The sequence below is a fragment of the Capra hircus genome, chromosome 5, assembly GCF_001704415.2.
Source record: "Capra hircus breed San Clemente chromosome 5, ASM170441v1, whole genome shotgun sequence".
Lineage (NCBI taxonomy): Eukaryota > Metazoa > Chordata > Mammalia > Artiodactyla > Bovidae > Capra > Capra hircus.
The window spans coordinates 32999949-33023490 of record NC_030812.1 but is presented as its reverse complement, the minus strand read 5'-3'; the positions used below and the strand labels follow the sequence as shown (position 1 = coordinate 33023490).

Genomic DNA, 23542 nt, shown 5'->3' with positions numbered 1-23542 from the left:
TTCAAGCCTTAATACAAGACTTTATTAAGCAGTCTTCAGTTCAGTTCAGTTGCTCAGTCGTGTCCGACTCTTTGAGACCCCATGAATCGCAGCACGCCAGGCCTCCCTGTCCATCACCAACTCCCAGAGTTCACTCAGACTCACGCCCATTGAGTCCGTGATGCCATCCAGCCATCTCATCCTCTGTCGTCCCCTTCTCCTCCTGCCCCCAATCCCTCCCAGCATCAGAGTCTTTACCAATGAGTCAACTCTTCGCATGAGGTGGCCAAAGTACTAGAGTTTCAGCTTCAGCATCATTCCCTCCAAAGAACACCCAGGACTGATCTCCTTCAGAATGGACTGGTTGGATCTCCTTGCAGTCCAAGGGACTCCCAAGAGTCTTCTCCAACACCACAGTTCAAAAGCATCAATTCTTCGGCGCTCAGCCTTCTTCACAGTCCAACTCTCACATCCATACATGACCACAGGAAAAACCATAGCCTTGACATTAAGCAGTCTTAGATAATATTTAATATTGAAGAACAATTATTTCTAGTATACATTTTTTGTAGTACTATTGTGGGAAAGAAATACATACTCTCCAGGTTAATAGGACTATAAATTATATGGAAAGAGACTAACTGGACAACAGATGGTTCTGTTCTTGGTCCACAGGGGACAGCAAGGTACTGAGGAGGGGAAAACAAAAGCAACATTTTTTGCCTCACAAACCTAATGACTGTGACCAAAATGTTTATATTTTTTCATAACGCTGCTAAGGAGCCTAATTCCTTCCTGCACGTTTTTCTGTAGATAGTGCAACAATAGCTTGGTGGTAGAAACTGTTATAAATGTATGCCTGTGAGCAAACTCCACTAGCATTTGACAGGTAGGAAGGATTTAGCACAAGCTATTTAATGTGAAGAGAAGAAATCCCAGAATCATCTCAGTGCTAAAGTCTACACCTCCTTCTTTTCCACCAGAGAGTTCCAGCCCTCTTTGATTTTCGGTTGTTGTGCATCGATTCAGTTTTTGGAACATGTGCATGCATTTCCTGGTTTACTCTAAGTAGTGGAAACTTAAAGGGAGAAATTGTAAACCTTACTTACCCCGACCTTTTGGGGTGACCTAAGAGGTTCTTTCTTGACAAGTTTAAGATAGAAAACTGCTGGAAGGATGAAGATCAGCATAGTGGCAGAAGAAGCCCCTGAGGAGAGACATGGGACAAGTCAGTCTTACTCAACAGGCAGAGATGGAAAGGCATACACTCAAAAGAAACCAAGTCTAAAACTACCATTAGCAAAGCACAAAAAGCACTATAAGCTCACGGTTTATTGTTCACTCAGTCATGTCCAACTCTTTGTGACCCCAGGGACTGCAGCATGCCAGGCTTCCCTGTCCTCCACTATCTCCAGGAGTTTACTCAAACTCATGTCCATTGAATTAATGATGCCATCCAACCATCATCCTCTGTCACCCTCTTCTCCTGCCCTCAATCTTTCCCAACATCAGGGTCTTTTCCAATGAGTTGGCTCTTCGCATCAGATGGCCAAAGCATTAGCCCGTGGATGTTTTTTCAAAACAAAATATATTTATGAATAAAATTAAAATGCACCTAACATCATAGCTGCCTAGTAGATATACATCATACACAATAAACAACAAAAAGGCTGAGTGTTATAGATTTATAGGAAATTAGTTATATAAACACATACTAAGGAAGCTGAATTCCTCACACACCCTTCTGATCCACTTCTAACTTTTCATGTTGCTTACACCTGTGTTTTTATATTGTTTTATAAAATTTTATATTGTACTTAAAATGTGAGTAAACCCTCAAATCAGCAGAATGGAAAATTAAATATATTAATGGGTCACCCAGTTAATAGAAATAATATGTTTACAAAGTCAATCTCCTCTTTCTCCAAAGATATCCTTTAATGCTCAGCTGATACTTACAGACCACTTAAGTAGAATCTACCTTCTTTCCTCTTTTTTTTTTTTTTTTTTGATGCAGAGTTAAGACCTCAGTCCAAACCCTGGGTTCACTCCGACATATGATTTGACTTCTATAGGGCTAAGTTGCATTGTTTGTCAGAAAAGGCAGCTAGATTAGATGACCTATAAGGTAGGTTTTAGCACCAACATTTTCTGGTCCTGTCCATCAAGTCCAGTGTCACCTGGGAGGAAGGGATGGTGACCAACCGGAGCCCAGTTGGGCTACTAGGAATTCTAGGAGCCTGAGATGGACTGAGATCCTTGACCTCCCATCACTGGTTCCCTGCTCTCCATTTAAGGACAGCTCAAGTTGACTAAATAAAAGCCTTTTGGAAACTTACCTATGAATCCAAAGATGTATTTTATAGTTGGCACAAGGATGACCAAAACATTATTAAGAGCAATAATTATGGCTGCAATCAGGAAATGCCTTATCCAGCTGAATGGTCTTTTGGGAAATAACAGTGTGGTCACTGATGTGCGAATCTGCAACAGGAAAGTTCAAAGGCAAGGTCAGTGTTGTTTTTTATTGAAAGTTCAGTTGCAATGTTACGTTAGTTTCAAGTACACGCAAATTGATTCAATTATACATATATATTTTACATATTTATACATGTACATGTATATTACATATATTTATACATATATTATACATATTCAATTATACATATAATTATACATATTTATGTATGACTATATATATTCTCTTTCAGATTCTTTTCCATTATAGATTATTACAAGATATGGACTGCAGTTTCCTCTGATACACAGTAGGTCCTTGTTAGTTATCTATTTTATACGCAGTAGTGTATATATGTTGATCCCAAACACCTAATGTATTTTCCCTCCCACTCCCACTGCCACCTTTGGGTCTCTGCTTTGTTTTCATCTACTTTTTCAAATATTCCTATCCCTCTAAAGCATTTTCTTTGTTTTTCTTTACCCCCAGAAAAGATCTTGATGCTGATATTTTTTCCAAAAATATAAAAAATTGTGGTAAAGTACAGATAACATAAAATGTATCATCTTAACCATTTTAAAGACTCTAGTTCAGTGGTATTAGGTGCATTCATATTGTTGTGTAAGTTTGATGCTGATTTTTGATGTTTGGGAGGGAATCACTTTTCCTTGGCAATCTATCTTGTGCTCACTTTCTCAGTTTTCAGAATTTTTTTCTTGAAAACAATCTCAGTCAGAAAGAGACAAAAGAACAGATAAGATATATAATTCAGAGACACAGAAAAACCCCTGTTGATTTCTAATTATGTCTCATCAGCCCAGATTAAGTATGAAGGGCAAGCACTGAATTTATTTGCATATGATTGTGAGCAGAACTTTTATCAACCTGGCATCTCTTCAATTCACACTTTATTTAACATTTTTACCACCTGGTATTTTAAGAAACATGATACTTTTTGTGTTTACTTCTTTCTTCCCCCGCCCCACCCCATCACCTCCCCCTCTCCCAGTATAGATTATAAGTGCACAAAAGGCAGAGGAAAAGACCTAACAATCTCAACATTCCTCAGAGTTTCTATCTTAGTGTCTCACATGCAGAAGGCACCAATAAATGTTGATGAATTGAACAGAACAAATCTTTCCCCTCCCTTCAGGATTCTTCTGAGATTTCAGTCCTATTGCAGCAGCTGAAATAAGTAGGTAAAGGGTCAGGGAGGCTCCAATTGTAGCATGAGCTCAAGTTACCCTGATGTAACTGGATGAAAAGATCCTTGTGGGTAGAGGGCGGGAGAGCCTTTTATGTTTGTACAGCTTAACAAAGTTGAAAATATTCTTATCTTTGGAATCTTTTGGAAGACACTTTTGGACTTAGTGGAATTAGTTTATTGGCTTTGCAATAAATGAGCACTTCAGTTAAGCTAGGACTTCTTATTTTTAGAAATGTGGAATTGATTTTCACTTTAAACTTTTGCTTCTGAAGTCTCTTAATAGTGCGAAGATTGGAATTCACTGAAAAGAGAGAAAAGTAAAATATATTTTGAAGCACACATACAAATAACAAAAACTTTGAGTTCAGTTGCCTCAGTGTCTAATGCAGCATTCTTTTCATGCCAGTCCACAAAAAATTAAAGCCATCTGTTTAGGTTTAAAAGGCAGTTTCATTTCCAGAATGGCAAATCTGCATAGTCTCTGGAAACAGTTTAAGAGTGAGTTTGTAATGGATTTTAAAAATTGGATGAGTGAAAATTACACAACTCTGAAAAGTAGACTGAGGAAAGCAAAAGGTTTGACTTTGTTTTTCCCAATAGTTTATAATTCTACATTATGTCTGACAATTAGTACTTATTCAATGCTGTCCAAACTTAACACGCTTAAAATAAGCTTTCTGTGGTTTTAAGGATTTATTTGTCTGAAAGCGATAAAGTTACAGCATAAACAAGTAGAATACAGGTTATTTTCAGGCAGGGGGTCACATGTTTGTGCTTTTTAGTCCTTTGTTGTAATAATGCCTTTAATTGTTTAAGCTAAGTTAGCAAGCCTATATGTACTGGGTGTCTGAATGTAAATAAATACAGTTTCCTAAGATCTCATGGCTCTCAGAAACATTACAATTTGGCTTAATGATGTAAGAGTACAGAAAGTTTACAAGAATAATGGTTGAAATAAATGGTGAAAGCTTGTGCTTCAGAATGAGCAGGAATAACAAAATCCTAAAAAGAACTGAAGGCGTACAGAGTTGCCCATGCATTCCTAAAATGGGCGACAGGGCAAAGAGGGAGACGGGAGATTGCTGGTGGTGGTAGATGGTGGAAAAAATAGAATGAAACTTGCTAGTCATTCCACATTGGAGAAGGAAATGGCAACCCACTCCAGTGTTCTTGCCTGGAGAATCCCAGGGACGGGGGAGCCTGGTGGGCTGCCGTCTCTGGGGTCGCACAGAGTCGGCCATGACTGAAGCGACTTAGCAGCAGCAGCAGCAGTCATTCCACATAAGAACACTGCCTTGCAGGAGTCTTGAGGTCCCCAGCAGCTCTATTTACCTATGTCAGGACAGAGGTGACTCTGGCTTATTACTGACTTATCTCAGTGTCCTTTTCTGTACTGACACAAACTGATAAGAACCTGGAAATGTGGGTCAGATACTGTGGGGACGAAAGGCCCCCCGAGTGATTCCAGACAAGTTCCATGCAGCTCTAGAGAAAACATTTCCAAATTTAATGTTCTGAACAAGAGCCTATTAGGAGGTACTGTGTTTTAATATGGGGGCTCAATGGGAAAGTCATAAATGCGGCGGCCAACTGGAAAGCGGGAGACTTCGTTCTCAACTCTAAAAAAAAAAAATCCATTCTATCGCTTAGAAGTGAACCACACTTCACTTTGCAGGATTGTGTAGGACAAAGAGTGTAGGAAATACCGATGGTCACTGTGCTATTCCAGACACAGAAACATCTGCAATATTTCTATGCCTACATTCATATTCACTTCAAAACAGGAAATCTGAAGGCAATATAAGTGAAAAGAATGGTTTTACTAAAATAAAATGAAATAGAAGTAGCTAGAGGATCTGAGACATGATCTCTCTTTTTCCTTAAAGAGAAAAAGGTGCAGAGAGTAGAATTTGAGTCTCTGTGTTTTTTCTGTTTTTCATGAAAATGTGTGCATTTTATGCATAAAGAGAAGCACAAGCTGAAAATGTCAATTCCATAATAGACAACCCAGCCCCATATCACCTTCTTCAGCTAAGAAAGAAAAAATGTTGAGCAGCTTGTGGAAAAACTAACCTTAATTCTCTTTATTTGTTCAATAAACACTTTGTGCCTTTTCTAAGAAGGAAAATGCTATCTGGAAAAAAGAAAGATAATAAATGGAGAGATAAAAGGAAAACCCAACCACAACTGACAACAAAACCCTTGTTATCTCTTCTTGGGCTCCCAAGAAAAATGATCAACATATTTGTTGAAAAATGGAGAATACCAAAAATACCTAAAACTGATAGATTTTAATCCAGATTAAATCTAATCCATTTTAGGTTTTGCTTGTTTTATTATTTATGCGTGGGGATGTCAAAACAAAGTAAATAAACATATTGGTCAAGATTTTCTTAATTCAAAGAAACTCATCAGGAGAACCATGCTATTTGACTCAGCATGTGTCACGTGGAAAATTTTGGTTTGAAATTGCAAGAAACAAAGAAATGCAGGACAATCAATTTCTATCATTTTGGGAGAGAAGTGACTAAAATGCAGCCTGAATGTATTTGACTGGGGCAAGGAGGCCAAACTCACTTTTATGTCATCCATCAAAACATGGAGGCTTGGTTCAGGTAGCCAAGATCCTCACTCAAACTGTAGTTCATGGCAGATGTTGGCAAGGGAAGAGTCTATGTCTTTTTTGCTAGAAAAGGCAGTTCATACAACTTAAGAAAAGGCAAGCTTCATTTGGAGATGGTCTTCCTTAGCAAACATGGTTGAGCTCATCCTATGCCATTCACTGTACATACCCCTAACCTCTAGGGGAAAATGTGGACAATTATATAGACCATCTCAGTGTAACACTGTAAGGGTGAGGCAGATTTACAAACAAAACGTTTCATAACTGCTAATGTTGAATGAAAATGCGTACTGAAGGATAGCAGTTAGTTATGCTTTCTGAAATTTGGTTCTAATGATCAATTTTGGTTTTAATGGATGGGAAATGCTTCCAGACCACAACAGGAGATACATCTAATGGGAAATGTGTTGCCATTCTTGATGGACAGATTTGTGCCAGCGCCTTATCTGTTATACAGGGGAAGAATTTCTATGGTCAATCTGGATTGTTAATGTCAAAGTGAAATTATCATCACCAAATGAAAGGCTAACTTCTACTTCCCATGATTATGACTGCAGCCATCAGTGTCATCTGTGAGTCATGTATTAGCTCAACTGTTACCAGCTAGCTGGGTAACCCAACCAAGTCCATTAATCTTCTGAGACCTCGGCTTGAAAGCACCACATTTAGGTCTTATAAATAAAAAATAATGCAGAGGCATGTAACAGATTTCTTTTATAAAATGCTTTGATTCAACAATGATATGAGTGCCCACTGTGTGCCAAAATTTAATCGGGAATATCTTTACACACAAAAAGAAGGGTTCCAGATATTCTTTTCTTGGCGGATGTTGTTTGCTTGAAAATTTTACCCTATGGTACAGCTTCTGTGTACAGCTGTCTTCTCCCTTATACCTACAATGGGGCTGATTTTAGGCTAAAGCTGTGTGCATGACATTTGAAATACTTTCAGATAAATGAGAGGCAAGACATTATTTAAAAGTAAACTCTTAGCTGCCGTTGTAATAAAGATCTGATTTCATGCACTCATGAAGAAGGAATGTGCCAACAAATATTTCAGCGCACAAGCTGCATTTAAAGTGACCGCAGTATCATTATATGACTAGCCCTCATCTGTTTGGCCCTGTATGGGACATTCTGTACAGGACAGTGCTGACTACTGTGCTGCTAATTTTCCCCCTAAAATGAATGGTAAATTCAGTGTTTATGAAAGGAGGGAGAGTTGGCAGGAAAGTGCAGACTTGTGTTTCTCCATAGGTAGTGGTTTTAACTTGTAATTCAAGTCTCCACAACCAGCCCTGCTCTATGATCCTGTAACAACTGACCCCAATGATAAATGCCACGAAGGGACTGTCCCAATATCAGTTCGGCAAGAGGGTATGTATCAGTCTTAGAAGCGTTAAAGAGATATATGATGGATAACATGACTACTTTTTTAAAGGAAATGTGGTTGTAGTGTGTCATTTACTTAACATGAATCTCCTTCTCATTCACCTTTAAGAATCAGATTAAATAGGGTGACTTTTGAATGTTAAGGTAGCATAATAGCACTAGGAGGCAAAAAAAATGAAATATCTACAAAACTATGGTAAAAATGCAATATAATCTGAAAGTGAATGTGGTTTTGGCTTTCAAACTTCAAAAGTTGTATGAATTACTACTCATTTCTACTAATCTATAAGAGAGAAGCTCAAGATCTGCTTTTTTAAATTTTAGTTTAAAAATAAATTTCAATCTCAACAAAACCATAAAACAAATAAATACATAGAAATAAATTTGGTGATTTTTTTTCCCTACATTTGAAAAGTACTTCAGTTCAGTTCAGTTCAGTCACTCATTCGTGTCCGACTCTTTGCGACCCCATGAATTGCAGCACTCCAGGCCTCCCTGTCCATCACCAACTCCCGGAGTTCACCCAAACTCACGTTCATCGAGTCGGTGATGCTATCTAGCCATCTCATCCTCTGTCGTCCCCTTCTCCTCCTGCCCCCAACCCCTCCCAGCATCAGAGTCTTTTTCAATGAGTCACCTCTTCGCAGGAGGTGGCCAAAGTATTGGAGTTTCAGCTTAGCATTTAAAAATACTTGTTCTATGGAATTCCCTGGCAGTCCAATGATTGGGTCTCTGTGCTTTCACTGCCAGGGATATGGGCTTGATTCCTGGTCGATGAACTAAAATCTGCCAAGCTGGGTGGCTTGGCCAAAATATTTTTTAACTTTTAATAAGCAAATAAATAATAAAAACTAAAAATACTTGCTGTATCTACATAGTACATAGTCAGTAGGTTCAAAAGGCTATATAAAATATAATGTTCTCAGGCATTGCATTTTAATTGAATCCACATCAAGTCAGAGTATATGTACTAATCTATATAGTCAAGCAGGATTCTTTTACCAAACCCAGGTACTTACAGGGAATAGCACTATGGGCACAGTTAGTGTTACTGCCACAAGGACAGCCAGGCGCACCATGAGGAGAGGGGTGTCAAATGTGTACACTTTGCTGTAAGCATGAAGCAATTCATCTTCAACTTCTCCTGCAAAGAGGAAGTGGAGAATGAGTCCACTGGTGTAGTCAGATTGGCACTGCTCACCTATGACAACGTTTTATAGGAAGAACACAGTATAGTAGGAAGAACCCAGATCTGAGAATCCAGACACCTCTGCTTTTATCCTGTCTCACCTTATTAGTTGTGTGTGTGTGCTAAGTCACTTCAGTCGTGTCCAACTCTGTGTTCCTATGGACTGTAGCCCACCAGGCTCCTCTGTCCTTGGGATTCTCCAGGCAAGAATACTGGAGTGGGTTGCCATGCCCTTCTTCAGGGGATCTTCCCAGCCCAAGGATCGAACCTGCCTCTGCTGCGTCTCCAGCACTGCAGGCAAATTCTTTACTGCTGAGCCACCTTGTGTGATCTTTGTTCAAATGAACAAAGGGTCCTGAAGCTTGTAAAGTTGCAGATTTAATATAAAATTGTTAAGGCTCTTCTCTGGGTCATTGACATTGTGATAACTCTGCTTTACAGAAGCATCACAAAACAGGACAGGCTGAGGTCCTCTGGTTGAAAGGGATGAAAGGACTAAGCTTTATCAGACTGTCACTCACATCTTGCCATCTCCTTCCACTCCCGCCTGCCTAGTGAGACCTGACGCAGCTTCTCCAAACCCAGTATGGAAACCCTAGGACAAATGATCTCTAACACTTTTTCAAGCTCAACAGTTATGACCCCATCATGACTCTGATAGACATATTCTTGGACTTTGTCAAGTTTATGTTTGTCTCACTGAGTTGAGACTCATTAGACTAAGTAACTGCAAGGAAATCAAACCAGTCAATCCTAAAGGAAATCAGTCCTGAATAGTCATTGGAAAGACTGATGCTGAAGCTGAAACTCCAATACTTTGGCCACCTGATGCAAAGAACTGACTCATCGGAAAAGACCCTGATGCTGGGAATGAATGAAGGCAGGAGGAGAAGGGGATGACAGAGGATGAGGTGGCTGGATGGCATCACCAACTCGATGGACATGAATTTGAGCAAGCTCTGGTAGTTGGTGATAGACAGGGAAGCCTGGTGTGCTGCAGTCCATGGAGTCACAAAGAGTCGACACCACTGAGCAACTAAACTGAACTGAGACTAAGTAACAATGCAAAGATGAAGTAATGCCGTAAGATTAAGATGCTGCCCTTCTGGAAAACACAGTTCATTCAGGATTCCAGGCACACATGATAAGGAAATACTTATAGAATCAGATGCACTCTGATTTTCCCACTCCTTACCTCGAAATCAAAGGAGGATAAAAATATTATCAATGACATTGTCCTGACTTTCATTAATTTCAGCAGAGTTTATGCCCAATCTAAACCAAAGCTTGATTAAAAACCAAATATTAGTCAAAAAGAAAAAAACCCAAGTAAATGGTGCCCTCTCCAGCCTCTTCTTCCCCAACTTGTCTTGCAATCAATTTAATTTACTGAGTCAGTCAGAAAAAAATACAAAACTATAGAGAGTTTTATTTTTAAAATATGTGTAAGTTGATAACATTGATTAATATTAATGTTTGATTCCCTGAGATTCATCTCTAGGGCCATGCTTCAGGGAAGAGAAGAACAATCCTGCTCCTTTTGTGTCCACAGAGGAAATATTTTCAGCATAATCTAATGTGACCAGAATCACTTTGTTTTTTTGATAGTATGTCCCAGATTGAAAGGAATACTGTCATGTCCTGTTCACTTAGAAACCAATCACTATAATAGAAAAGAATGAAATTAGCCAGAAAATTTGTCTAATGCTCCAGGCCTCCAGATCTGACTTGACTGGTAAACAAGAAGCAGGTTCTAACTCAAGGACTTTGTACTTTTTCTGCCATTTGCTTGTTAATTGGTTATTCTACCAAAAGAGCTTTACAACATATAGCTGAAATATCCTTTATCCCTTAAGAAAAGGAATTATGATTGGGAAGTTGTTTTTTTTTAAATATGAGGGAATTCACAAATTATTGTAAACAGGCAATCTAATTCAATTTTTCTTAAGTCATTTTCTTAGGTCAAATGAGGAGGCTAAAATAGCATGCCAATTGAGTATGTGCATCTATAGATCATGCTGTTTATTGAGAGTAATTAAAAGAATTATACCTGCCAGGTTAATGATCTGTCCAACTAGGATTTGCACAAAGAGAATGACTTTGACAGAGTGACCTACCATAAAAGGTTAGATAACCAAAGAGGGCAGCAAGCAGATACATGACGAGCATCCCTGTGATGGAGACATTCGACACTGTTTGCATCTTCCTCCGGGACCGACTAAAAAAGATAAAGGACATTGACCTTTGATTTTCTGAACTGATGAAAATACTACTTTTTTGCAATTTAAAAGCTAAGAAAATAATATATGTCTGTGTTGTTCATTATAAAACCACATTTTTAGTGCAGAAACGTCACTTATTTAAATTTTCCTTCAAGAATTATGGAGGATTTGCTTCCATTTTTCTTAAATGCTACCTCTTCAGTTTTAGAAATAACTATTTTCCTAAAAACAGATCAGCTTATTTTATGTTGATAAGTATGCTTGTCTATTGCATGTTTGAGAGTGTAATTGACACAAGGGTCAAACTGGTTTCTAATGCAGAAAACCTTCATACTTCACAGTGAGATAGATTTGAGGGCAAGAATCCACAAGAATCAACAAAATACTCCTTCTAGGAGTCCAGACTACCTGAAAGCTTGATATTTTTACCTGAACAGCTTCTGGAAACCATTCTGGAGGCACCTGGCTGCTTAAACCATCATCAGGCCTCTAGGGAAATTGCTATCACTTCTCTTTCAGCTAAGATCAAATGTAGATGAACTGCTACATAGGACTTTCCAAGTAAATCAAATGGAAGTGATCTAAAAGTTTTTCAAGAAGTATATCTGAATATATGGGGCAAGTTATTGTTGTTTAGTGAGAACTGAGTATTGAAGTCTGGGTAAAGAAGATGAGAATTATTATATGACACCCTCCCCTCAAGGTAAAAGAAGAAGCTGCTTAGCCAGGCCACCGTAACCATAATTTTTGGTCTGCACGGGTGTGGGTCATTTCCAGCTCAGGTGACATTTTCTTCCCACCAATTTCAAATTCAAATTCCACATGCCTGCCAAAATCCTTGCAGACATGGGCTCCTCCTCCCCCTGGACCCCTCACCTGGATCATTAGGATGAAGAAGTAGGAGAAAAGAAAGTAGTGAAGGGGCTGATTCATACCTTTGTGGTTAAAGCACATTACTGATGAGTGGTTACAGCATAAAATTTCTGTAAAGACAAAGCTCTAAACTATGCTTCTGTATAAAGCACCTTTCAACATATGAGCACATTTTCAAAGCAAGTTTAAATGTTAAAATGATGGCTGCCTTACTCTTTAAGTTCACTGTAGATAGGAAGGACCTCAGGGTGGCATACAAAAGCAAATGCTAGGATGGGAATTGCATAGGCCGTCTGAAAAACAAAGATAACACCTCATATTTAGCATTCCAACACAGAGGGCTACCTCAGGCCATCTCAGCTTCTGAAATAAAAACTCAGAGACTCCATTGCTAGACCCTTAGAGGCCTCTGGCTCTCACATACCCTGGAGTTGAAGACAAAGTATTTGGGCTGACACTTGTCATCACTGTGTGCTTCAAACTCCACTCCACTGCCATGAAGAGAGCCTTTGGCCTGGTTCTCATCGAGTCCTGCAGCATTCTGGTGGGTGTAATCCATCATGAAGTTCACACCACTACCCTCAGAGTTGTTGAGTAACATCACCACATGCACTGGAACTGTATTGTTGAATGTCAGATTCCCAACACTGTGATCCAGAATAGGCAGAGGACAGGGTATTTGGAATTTCTTGTAAATCACCTAGACCAGATCATTAACAACAACAACAAAGAGTTAGCCCTTTGAGGAAAACAATGAAACAAAAATCCATATGGTTGGTTTATGGGGTAGATATGAGGGAACTCCGCTGAAGATTCCTCTTAGACTAATGGATGATGGAGACTCCCTGTAGCTTCTGTTCAAAGGAAGGAGTCGGAGCTATGGTTGGCAACAAGACAGTATTTTGTGTGAATCTATCCTAAGCTTCATGCATACTCTTCCATGAGAAAGATGATCATTTTCTTGCTGCATTTCATCTTTTTCATTTCTTCAAACTAATGAAAGTAGTCATCAGAAAGTCTTCCTTTCTCCTTTGCCTCTTGGGAGAAATGCTACATAAATGTTGGCATTCATGATATTAGCTGAAATTCCTCCTTTTAGAGGAGAATGGGATAGGGTGGGAAAGGATTTCTTTCTTTAATTCCCCTGTGGTCACCTTCTATTCATGGGTAGAATGAGTAAGAGAAAATGGCTGATTCTAGAGTCTATTCATTTATTTTCTGGGTCTCTTCACTTCTTCTTCCTCCACCTTTTTAAACACTGAGTTATTGTCACATTCCTGCTGAAGTGTTCCTTTTGTCCAACTATAACATCTAGTTTGCCTAGAACATACTATTAGCAATGGTCTTGACATTCTAACTCAACTATATTTAAACTCATGACTATTCTTCTCTCATTCCAAATGAGAATACAAGAAAATTGCTTGTGATGCAAGAACTATTTCATGCTAATGATGTGCTTGAACAAAAATTAGGACACCATTTTAGGCGCTGAAAGCATCACATGCCTACCAAGTTACAAGGATCATGTCAAAAATCACTTACCACACTGACAAAAAACACCATGCAAGTAAGAGAAAATCCGCTGGTATAACCAAGGTAACCTAGGAGTTAGGAAAGAAGGTGAATATGGCATCTGCAATCAGCTTACCTCTTAGAATATGAAATGAAAATCAAAATGGAAAATGACTTTACCTAAATTTTTAAGAAGAGAAAGTGGAAGAATTATTCCAACAGACACAAATATGATGAGGTAGTTGCCGTTGAGATACCATTCGCTAGAAAAGAAAGACCAGAATATTAGGATCAGAAAAGACCAAGCAGGATGAGTCTGTTGATGTTACAGAGAAAATAGAAGACATACCCAGTATTTTCTTCAAGTCCCATGAATGCTCTGATTACTTCCGGTAGTTCATATTTAATGATAAAGAGGTAGCTTGACATGGCTAAAATGGAAAACGTGACAGCTTAGTAGTGTTCATGGCACCAACGTCACAGGCAAGTTGTGAGAAGCCCAGGCATTGGGGACATCCCAGCTTCTCAGTAATTCCCAGACTGAAAGAGAAGCCACCCACTGTGTATTCTGTATGCCTTCCAAGCTCTTCTTATAAATGGATACTGGGCCCTTTGGCTCTTCCCGATGGACATTTGCCGACAGTGTCAATGCTGATGCTGTGTTAAATCCAGCTCAGATTTTCAGTGAGGCTGCAGTTTTGAAGCTTTCCTGCTAGTAGTCATCATGGCCTTACATACGTGCCTGTTTGTATCCAAAACTCAGGCAGAGGTTTGACAACCAAAGGTGTCAACCACAAGAGGGGAGGGTGGAATTGCAAGGTGGAGTTGGGTAGAGTACGTGTCAGTCTGCCCTTAGTAGGTGGACACCAGTTTAGTCCTCCAAGAGGGGCACACAATCTCAGACTGCTGATTCTCCACATTGGAGTCATACTAGATTGATAAAGAAGAAAAGTACAAGGGAGGATAGCTTCTCTAACCTTGATCAATGAAGTGTTTTTCTGTATCCTTTGTCCAAACAAGAAATCGTAACAAAGTGGCAAAATTTCTTGAGCATCTCTGTAAGTGATGCATGTGTGATCATGTACTCTTCTCAAAATTTGACCTATGAAAACGTGCAAACCCTCTCTCTGGAAAAACATTTATATAGACATGCACAATAAGATACAGTTTGGGGGATTTATGCAACACCCCTTTCCAAAGTCCATCCACTCAGTGAAGAATAATACTAATTTGTTATTTCACACATGGTCAAAAGGCTCAACTGAAAATAACACTGACAAGTTTCACATTGCAAGGTTTAAGTGTGTGCTACATCCTTCTAGTGAATTTTTGCTAACAGACATTTCAAGCAGCGATCCAAGTTGCAAATTGAACTATTAATAGTTTAAAATATTTCCTTAACCTCAAATAAAAGCAATAATAGTGATACAGTTCCCCATATGGTTTAGCTTTGCACGTGGCCAGCTGAAAAGCCATGTGAAAGAGGAAGATGCATTTTATTGTCTTCATTCCACAGCTGAGGATATAATGATTATGAGAGCTTAAATGACATGTCCAGTATCACACAGCTTGAAAAATGACAGACCACATCCAAAATATAAGCTCCCTAATTTCAGGCCAGTGTTTCTTCTCTATTGTGAAATGAAATGATTTTTACATTATCTGATGTGTCTTCTGTAAACATGACTTGGTTAATCTTTACAAAGACCTTGGCTAAAGCTAAATCTTACAGAGGGTAAACAGAGGAGATATTTCTGATTAAATAGTTCAGTGAGGTACCATCAATTTTAGAGCTGTTAATTGCTGACTTTCAGTGATGTCACCACTGTTAATGTGTTTGGTCTTCAAAAATTCAGAATGATCCAGACCTGTCTGGATAATGTCAACATTATTCTCCTAATGTTGAAACATCCATGGTCAGTGTTAATTTTTCAGGGGATTGAGAGAATTAAACATTCTAAGTGTGGAATTGCTAAATACAGAAATACAAGTGATTTCTTTTAGGCCGCAATAACCATTAATCACATAGGGTAACCAAAGTGAGAGATTTTCAGGAATGCTGTATGAAATTTCATCTTACTCCTTTAAAGCCATATTGTGTGTGTGTGTGTGTGTGTGTGTGTGTGTGTGTGTGGTGGGGCCTCATTGAGAGACCATGCTATAGTTTATTGCATTGTTTAGAAGCATAATAGTAGCTATACTGGGAACAATAGACAATGCTCTTGCCACTCAGCCTATTGGGATCAGGGCTAAGTATGTGTATGTCCAGTTAGTTCTATGGGCCAAATAAGTATATTAGATTACCTGCAAAGGACTCCTATGAAATCCTTAAATTTAAATCTCCTACTATGAAATGCTTGATATTTAAATTGGACCTATTCAGTCGCTAAGCCATGCCCAACCTTTTGTGACCCAGTGGACTGCAGCACACCAAGCTTCCCTGTCCTTCACGATCTACTGGAGCTTGCTCATACTCATGTCCATTGAGTCAGTGATGCCATCCAATCATCTCATCCTCTGTTGCCCCCTTCTTCTCCTGCCCTCAATCTTTCCCAGCATCAGGATGTTTACCAATGAGTCACATCAGGTGGCCAAAGTATTGGAGCTTCAGCTTTAGCATCAGTCCTTCCAATGAATATTGATTTCCTTTAGAATAGATTGATTAAATCTCAATAAGGCTGAAAATTTGAACCAAATGTAAAGCAATTTATTTGGTGGAGGCTGGGGGACTTATATGCTTGGGGCTCAATGCCAGTAAAAAGAATGAAACAATTACTGCCAAATTCTACCTGGGATTGTACTCATACTATATAAAAATATGACAGACATAAATAAAAATCATTATGATACAACTGGATTTTATTTATCTTCTTACTAACTATCCATTAGTAGGAGCAGTTATAGTTAGATAAAGGTTTTTAAAGAAATAGCTGCATTTTAGAAATCCCAGATAATTCCAGTGATTTTATTAATCAGAAAGAATGGCCTCCTTGCAAGGTCTCTATACAAGTTCATCTATAGCAGCATTGTTTGCAACAGTAAAAAACTGGAAACATTCCAAAACTGTTCATGAAGTGATTCAGTAAATCAATTACTGTGCATTTGTACAATGGAAAATTCAAAAACCATTATAAAGAGTAACATCAAAAACAGTCAAGGCATATTATTAAATAAAAAGCAAGCTGTAAATCAGTGTTATAAGATGATCTTATTTTAACAATAACACTATATTTGTTAAATTTGACAGAGAGGAAAACCTGAAGTGGTTTTTTCTAAGGATGATTTACACAAACATTTCTTTGTAATCTGTATATTCATGTAATGTTTCAGTTTTTCACAATTAGCATGTATTTGTCTTATAATTATAAAAATCCCATTTAAGAACAACCAGAAAACTGGGGAGGAATTATGCACTGAACCCATATTATTATGACCTTGTGGGAATGAACTACTACTCTCATTTACATAGATGGAAAAAATGAACGCAGATTTGTAAAGTGACTTTCCCAAGGTCATCGATAGTCAAAGAAACAAACTCAAATTCAGGTGCATCAGGATCCAAAAGTCTATTCTCTACTCAAAGATTTAAAAACCTCTTGAGATTGTTAGATAGCATCATCGACTCAATGGACATGAGTTTTAGCAAACTCTGGGAGATAATGAAGGACAGGAAAGCCTGGCATGCTACAGTCTATGGGATCAAAAAGAGTTGGACACAACTGAGTGATTGAACAGCAACAACATACCAGTTCTATACAAACAAGGTTAGAGGAGCCCAGAGGTGCTAGTACCTAATAGCTTAGAGAATGATGGATTATGGGAACAATCAAACAGTGAGAACCAGAGAATGCATGTGTGGTAAGGCTGGAGGATGGAAAAGTAGGGGAGCTGAATGTACTTAGTTATGACACAGAACACATAAGGAATAGATGATAGATGGGTAGGGAGAGAGAGAGACAGATCGGTAGGGGGTTTTTCAGGAAAGGCAGGCAAAGGAAAGACGGTTAAGACCTTTATATGTCAGAATAAAGAGTTTAAATTTTATCTTAATGAGGGCATGCTGAAGAATTTTATGCATGTGAGAAGCCGGGGTAGATCTGGATTTGAGAAAGTTAATTTGGAGGATGAATTACAAATGGAAGAGGGGAAGCTCAAGACAGAAAGATCAGTTAGATGGCTACTGCAACAATCTGAAGTGTGGTGGTAAGACTAGAAGGAGAAAGATTCAAGAGATAAACAAGGGAAAGAATGGTTCAGTTCAGTTCAGTACAGTTCAGTCGCTCAGTTGTATCCGACTTTTTGTGACCCCATGGAGAGCAGCACGCCAAGCTTCTCTGTCCAACACCAACTCCCAGAGCTTACTCAAACTCATGTCCATCGAGTCAGTGATGCCATCCAACCATCTCATCCTCTGTTATCCCCTTCTCCTCCTGCCTTCAATCTTTTCCAACATAATGGTCTTTTCTAATGAGTCAGCTCTTCGTATCAGGTGGCCAAAGTATTGGAGTTTCAGCTTTAGCATCAGTCCTTCCAGTGAATATTCAGGACTGATTTCCTTCAGGACTGACTGGCTTGATCCCCTGGCAGTACAAGGGATTCTCAAGAGTCTTCTCCAACACCATACTTCAAAAGCATCAGTTCTTCAGTGCTCAGATTTCTTTATAGTCCAACACTCACATCCATACAGAACTACTGAAAAAAACATAGCTTTGACTAGACAGACCTTTGTTGGCAAAGTAATGTCTCTGCTTTTTAATATGCTGTCTAGGTTGGTCATAGCTTTTCTTCCAAGAAGCAAGCATCTTTTAATTTCATGGCTGCAGTCACCATCTGCAGTGATTTTGGAGCCCCCCAAAAAAGTCCCTCACTGTTTCCATTGTTTTCTCATCTATTTGCCATGAAGTGATGGGACCGGATGCCATGATCTTAGTTTTCTGGATGTTGAATTTTAAGTCAACTTTTTCACTTTCCTCTTTCGCTTTCATCAAGAGGCTCTTTAGTTCTTCGCTTTCTGCCATAAGGGTGGTGTCATCTGGATATCTGAGGTTATTGATATTCCTCCTGGCAATCTTGATTCCAGCTTGTGCTTCATCCAGCCCAGCATTTCACATGATGTGCTCTGTATATAAGTTAAATAAGCAGGGTGACAATATAGAGCTTTGATGTACTCCTTTCTTGATTTGGAACCAGTCTGTTGTTCCAGGTCCAGTTCTAAATGTTGCTTCTTGACCTGCGTACAGATTTCTCAGGAGGCAGGTAAGGTGGTCTAGTATTCCCATCTCTTTCAGAATTTTCCACAGTTTGTTGTGATCCATACAGTCAAAGGCTTTGGCATAGTTAATAAAGCAGAAGAAGATATTTCTCTGGAACTCTCTTGCTTTTTCAATGAGCCAATGGATGTTGGCAATTTGATCTCTGGTTCCTCTGCCTTTTCTAAATCCAATTTGTACATCTGGAAGTTCATGGTTCACATACTTTTGAAGCCTGGCTTGGAGAATTTTGAGCATGACTTTGCTAGCATGTGAGATGAGTGCAGTTGTGTGGTAGTTTGAGCATTCTTTGGCATTGCCTTTCTTTGGGATTGTAATGAAAACTGACCTTCTCCAGTCTTGTGGCCACTGCTGAGTTTTCCATATTTGCTGGCATACTGAGTGCAGCACTTTCTCATTATCTTCTTTTAGGATTTGAAATAGCTCCACTGGAATTCCATTACCTCCACTAACTTTGTTTGCTTGGCTCAGGGTGAATGATCGTACCATCGTGATTATCTGGGTCGTGAAGATCTTTTTTTGTACAGTTCTTCTGTGTATTCTTGCCACCTCTTCTTAACATCTTCTGCTTCTGTTAGGTCCATACCATTTATGACCTTTATTGTGCCCATCTTTGCATGAAATGTTCCCTTGAAATCTCTAATTTTCTTGAAGAGAACTTTAGTCTTTCCCATTTTATTGTTTTCCTCTATTTCTTTGTATTGATTACTGAGGAAGCCTTTCTTATCTGGCCGTGCTATTCTTTGGAACTCTGCATTCAAATGGGTATATTTTTCCTTTTCTCCTTTGCCTTTCCTTTCACTTCTTTTCTTAAGAGCTGGTATTTAATTGAATGGTCAGGGTTGGGGAGAGAGGGAAATGTTCAGGCTGATCCCCAGATTTCTGGCTTAAGAAACTGGATGCTGCTGGTATTGTTTGTTCACTAAGATGAAAGAACAGAAGGATGGAATAACCAGTTTGGGGACTGGGTAGGAGGTGGGGAAGCAAGTGCCACTATGTGATGATATAGTCTGGATTATGCAAGAGGACTTAGCCACAGCACATCAGAAACATGGATTAAAATGTCTTTAGAAGGTCAAAGACATGAGAGGACCAGTGAAGTTGGTGGGCAAGTATAACCTGGAACATGATTTAAAATATATGCTTCTAAGCTCTCTCTGGAAACGATCATTCAGTAGGAATTATAAGAATCTGTTTTACAATGCTTTCAATGCCTCACCAGATTTTTACCTTAGCACAGCTTCTATGAACACTGCCCAGTGGGCTGGCTGCATAAGATGTGTCTCAATGACCCCCAAATTTACCACGTGCCTCAGATACTGAATTTTTCCTTTTGTGAAATATGCTCAATCATATATATTTATATATATTTGAAATAAAGAAAAATTTTATTCTTTATATTTGTTATAGAATTTATTTCATAGGGTTTATATAGTATTTCACTTCAATATAGATATCGCTGTTTTGGGTTACAGAGAGATAGCAAATCTGTTTAGAAAACTTTACTTATTAAATTTAAAAATGATAAAGCAGGCATTTCTATTTAAATTCTTGTTCATTGCCATTAAATTTTCTTATTTCTTGAACCTCCTTTAGAAAGTTTAAATGGTTTGTTGAAAGCTAGAACCTCTTACCTCCAATGTTCTGCATTGTAATGGAAATGAAAGCTCCGATTTTCCCAGGCCATCCAAATGCCTTTTCACCTAGTTTTTCATAAATTAAAGACCCTATAATCGGAAATGAAAAGAACCTTGTTAAGACACTGCTTTAGTGATGAAGAAATTTCTACAATATAATTCTGCACTGGAGCCTCAAACATGCAAATAAACAGCATATAGAAATCACAGATCTCAGGTTCAGTCCCTGGGTTAGGAAGATCCCTGGAGAAGGAAATAGTAAACTGCTCCAGTATTTTTGCCTGGAAAATTCCATGGACAGAGAAGCCTAGGGGGCTATAGTTCATGGGGTCACAAAGAGTCAGACATGACTGAGCGCGAGCCCCTAAATGACCTAAGTGACCACCTATAGAAATCATAAAGCCCAAATACGCAGTCTCAAAAGCCATTACAAAATATGGTGAATGTTCTCCAAACAAGGAGTGATGGCTTCATTCACCTTGGCCCCATGCAGCAAGTCAGAACTGTGATTTCCATCATCCACAAAAAGTCTTTTTCTCTATTTGGCTTGAACCTGAGCAGGCTGACTTTCACTTTGACTTGATTTTTCACTTGCCTAGATAACTAAAAACATGGAGAGGCCATGTGATTGGGATTAGAAGAAAATTAAATGTAAAATTGACTAACACCATCTTATAGGTATGGAGCTAGAGACTGAAATGCCTTTAACCAGAATCAAAATGGCATGTCTGGTGTCTAAGGTGTAGCATACCTCCTTCTTTGGCAGTCTTTAATAAAAGATGAACTGAATAAAGAGAGAGGACTGCCACGGCAAGCAGCATGATTCTGTGAAGGGAATAGAAAGGAGACAATAAGATTTCTGTAAAAAATGAGACATAATAATACATGATGTTACAATATGTTATTACACTGGTCTTTTCAATCATTAACTTTCCAAGAGTATGTGGATTTGGGGAAGCTGAAACATTCTTTTTCAGAATGTCACAAATACTCTTTAATGCTTCAGAACTGGATTGGCTTTATTTTATGGGCCAAAACGTACTACTGGAAGTCCCTAACACACCTTTTTTAGTGTGTTACTACTACCAGTCGTAGAATCTAGTTTAAAATTTAGATGCTAAAGGTACAGCAAAATTAGCAAATACTATATCTACTTACTCAGTATAAGGGGCATAGGTATATGTATATCATATTTGCATGATATTCTCATGAATATTTATACTTGGAGGGCTATTCAATGACCTGACTAAACATCCATCTAAAATCTAGAAACAGAGACGCCAAAGCAAACTCTGAGTTCCATTACTACTGTCTGCGCATTATAGGAGAGTGATCAGAGGTGTGAACCAGAGGTCTGGCAAACGTCGGTATAATAGAAGAAACAGAAAAAGATACGTCTAGGCTGCAGGGAAATCTTTGTTGTACTCAGAAAAGAATCGTTTCTGATTCAGGGCCCTCCACGTGTCCACAGGCATATATGGTTTCTTTATGTATTCAGTGATCAGTGCTTTCCAAAAATAAGAACTGAACAGCAAAAAGAGAGTGTAGATAGAAGCAATTATATAATAAATTAAGGAATAATAGTCATCTGAAACTGAAAAAAAAATCTTATTCTTTGTCTGTTTCCTATGATGAGAGCACGCTAAACATTCTCCCCACAACTGATCTAATTCTTTGGTAATTCCTGGGGAAGTTAAGTTTGCAAACATAGATTTAGACAATGAGGTACAAATGTCCTAACAATTCTAGCTCTATTGTGCTCTTATTTATCACAAAATATGTTCACCAGAACTGTCTAATCAATGTCTTATTCATATGTTGTTCCATACAGCTTATGAATTGAGCTGTCTTTAAGAATTATGCAATTCAGATTATATAATTCTATTCCCTGGAAAAATAATGATAATACTCTATATTCTAAACATATACTTGCTTTGGCAGAAAATGCTAAAAGTAAACACCAATGAAATCCTGTGTCACTTGTTGGGAATTAAGGGAGATTGCTGAATCCATTTTGGGCTACTTGGATACACAAAACACATCTCATGATCTCTAATGATTTAATTGCTTTGGCCAAATTAATCTGTTAAATGTTTACAGGCCTAAAATGAGGCTTTCAGTTTTAAAAGTGGAATATTCTCCTCTCATGAAGATGATTTGTGGCTCTAGAATTAGAGAAAGTATCTCTTACTTCTATTCATCAGTGATCTATGAAAATTTCCTTATTAATTTTAATGGTATGTGTAATTAGTACAGAGAAGGCAGTCTGTTTGTTTCAAAGACAGAGTATTTTACAAAAGTATACAACTACATATATGACTAAACCTCTAGCCCTTAAGAATCTGAGAATTTTTTTGAACTACTTTATTTCAAACACGGCTTAGAAAGGTAAAGTTGACATAAAAACCCATTCAGCTAAAAACTATAATCTAACAGTTCAATCAAAGCACTGACACAATATCAGTATTTATAGTCCAGCCTGATCCTTAGCCCTCAAATAGCTATGTGGTTACCTAATCATATGTGATGTTTGGAACATAAATAGCATGTATTTATAATATAAATGTTACATTCTTAGACAGTTATTTAAGACTCCAACATTGCACTAGGGATTGTGATCTACATTCACACTGATGCCTGACTAACTTTATTCTTGTGAAGTATTTCACTGCTGCCAACTGTGTCTTTGAAAATATCAGGCTGCACGTAATGCACAAATGTCTGCGGCTGTCTGTCACAAAGTGGTCTCACCCTCCAGGTCGGCTCTGTGATGCTGCTGCCACCAGGCAGCATTTGACCAAGTTAGGATAAAGCGCATTGGTTTAGGAAGAAACTTTGGCCACTCTGCAAAAATTCCCCAAGCCAAGCATTGTTACTAGGTCTTGGGGATACAGACATGAGGTGAAAAAAAACAGGACTGAGCCATCTCCAAAGGCTTAATTAACACTTTGGAGATGATAGTCTAGCCAGGGAGAGAGCCATTAAACAAATGAATCAAACAACTGCGCTAAAATACTAACACTGTGGAAGGCATAACTGAGGTGTGGCTGAGCTGAGTTATGGGGAGTTAACTAGATGTGGAGGAAAGGGAAGAAGGTTCCAAGATCATGTGCAAAGGCCCTGTGATAAGAGGGAATGGCACCTTCAAGGGATGGGGAGCAGACACTGTGCCCATTGTATC

At 38.6% G+C, this 23542-nt stretch overlaps 1 protein-coding gene across 2 annotated transcripts in view; it reads right to left on the bottom strand.

Moving 5' to 3' along the window:
* Positions 1-23542, bottom strand: part of SLC38A4 (solute carrier family 38 member 4) — a 78852-nt gene that overhangs the window by 3822 nt on the left and 51488 nt on the right. For both annotated transcript variants that reach the window (XM_005680049.3, XM_013963846.2), the window contains exons 5-15: positions 21113-21186; positions 20359-20451; positions 13804-13885; positions 13635-13717; positions 13485-13543; positions 12367-12642; positions 12156-12235; positions 10965-11065; positions 8678-8802; positions 2319-2463; positions 1089-1186 (exon numbers count right to left, since the gene is read on the bottom strand). In XM_005680049.3, coding sequence (XP_005680106.1) covers positions 1089-1186; positions 2319-2463; positions 8678-8802; positions 10965-11065; positions 12156-12235; positions 12367-12642; positions 13485-13543; positions 13635-13717; positions 13804-13885; positions 20359-20451; positions 21113-21186 — 1216 coding nt within the window. The remainder of the gene's footprint in view (positions 1-1088; positions 1187-2318; positions 2464-8677; positions 8803-10964; positions 11066-12155; positions 12236-12366; positions 12643-13484; positions 13544-13634; positions 13718-13803; positions 13886-20358; positions 20452-21112; positions 21187-23542) is intronic.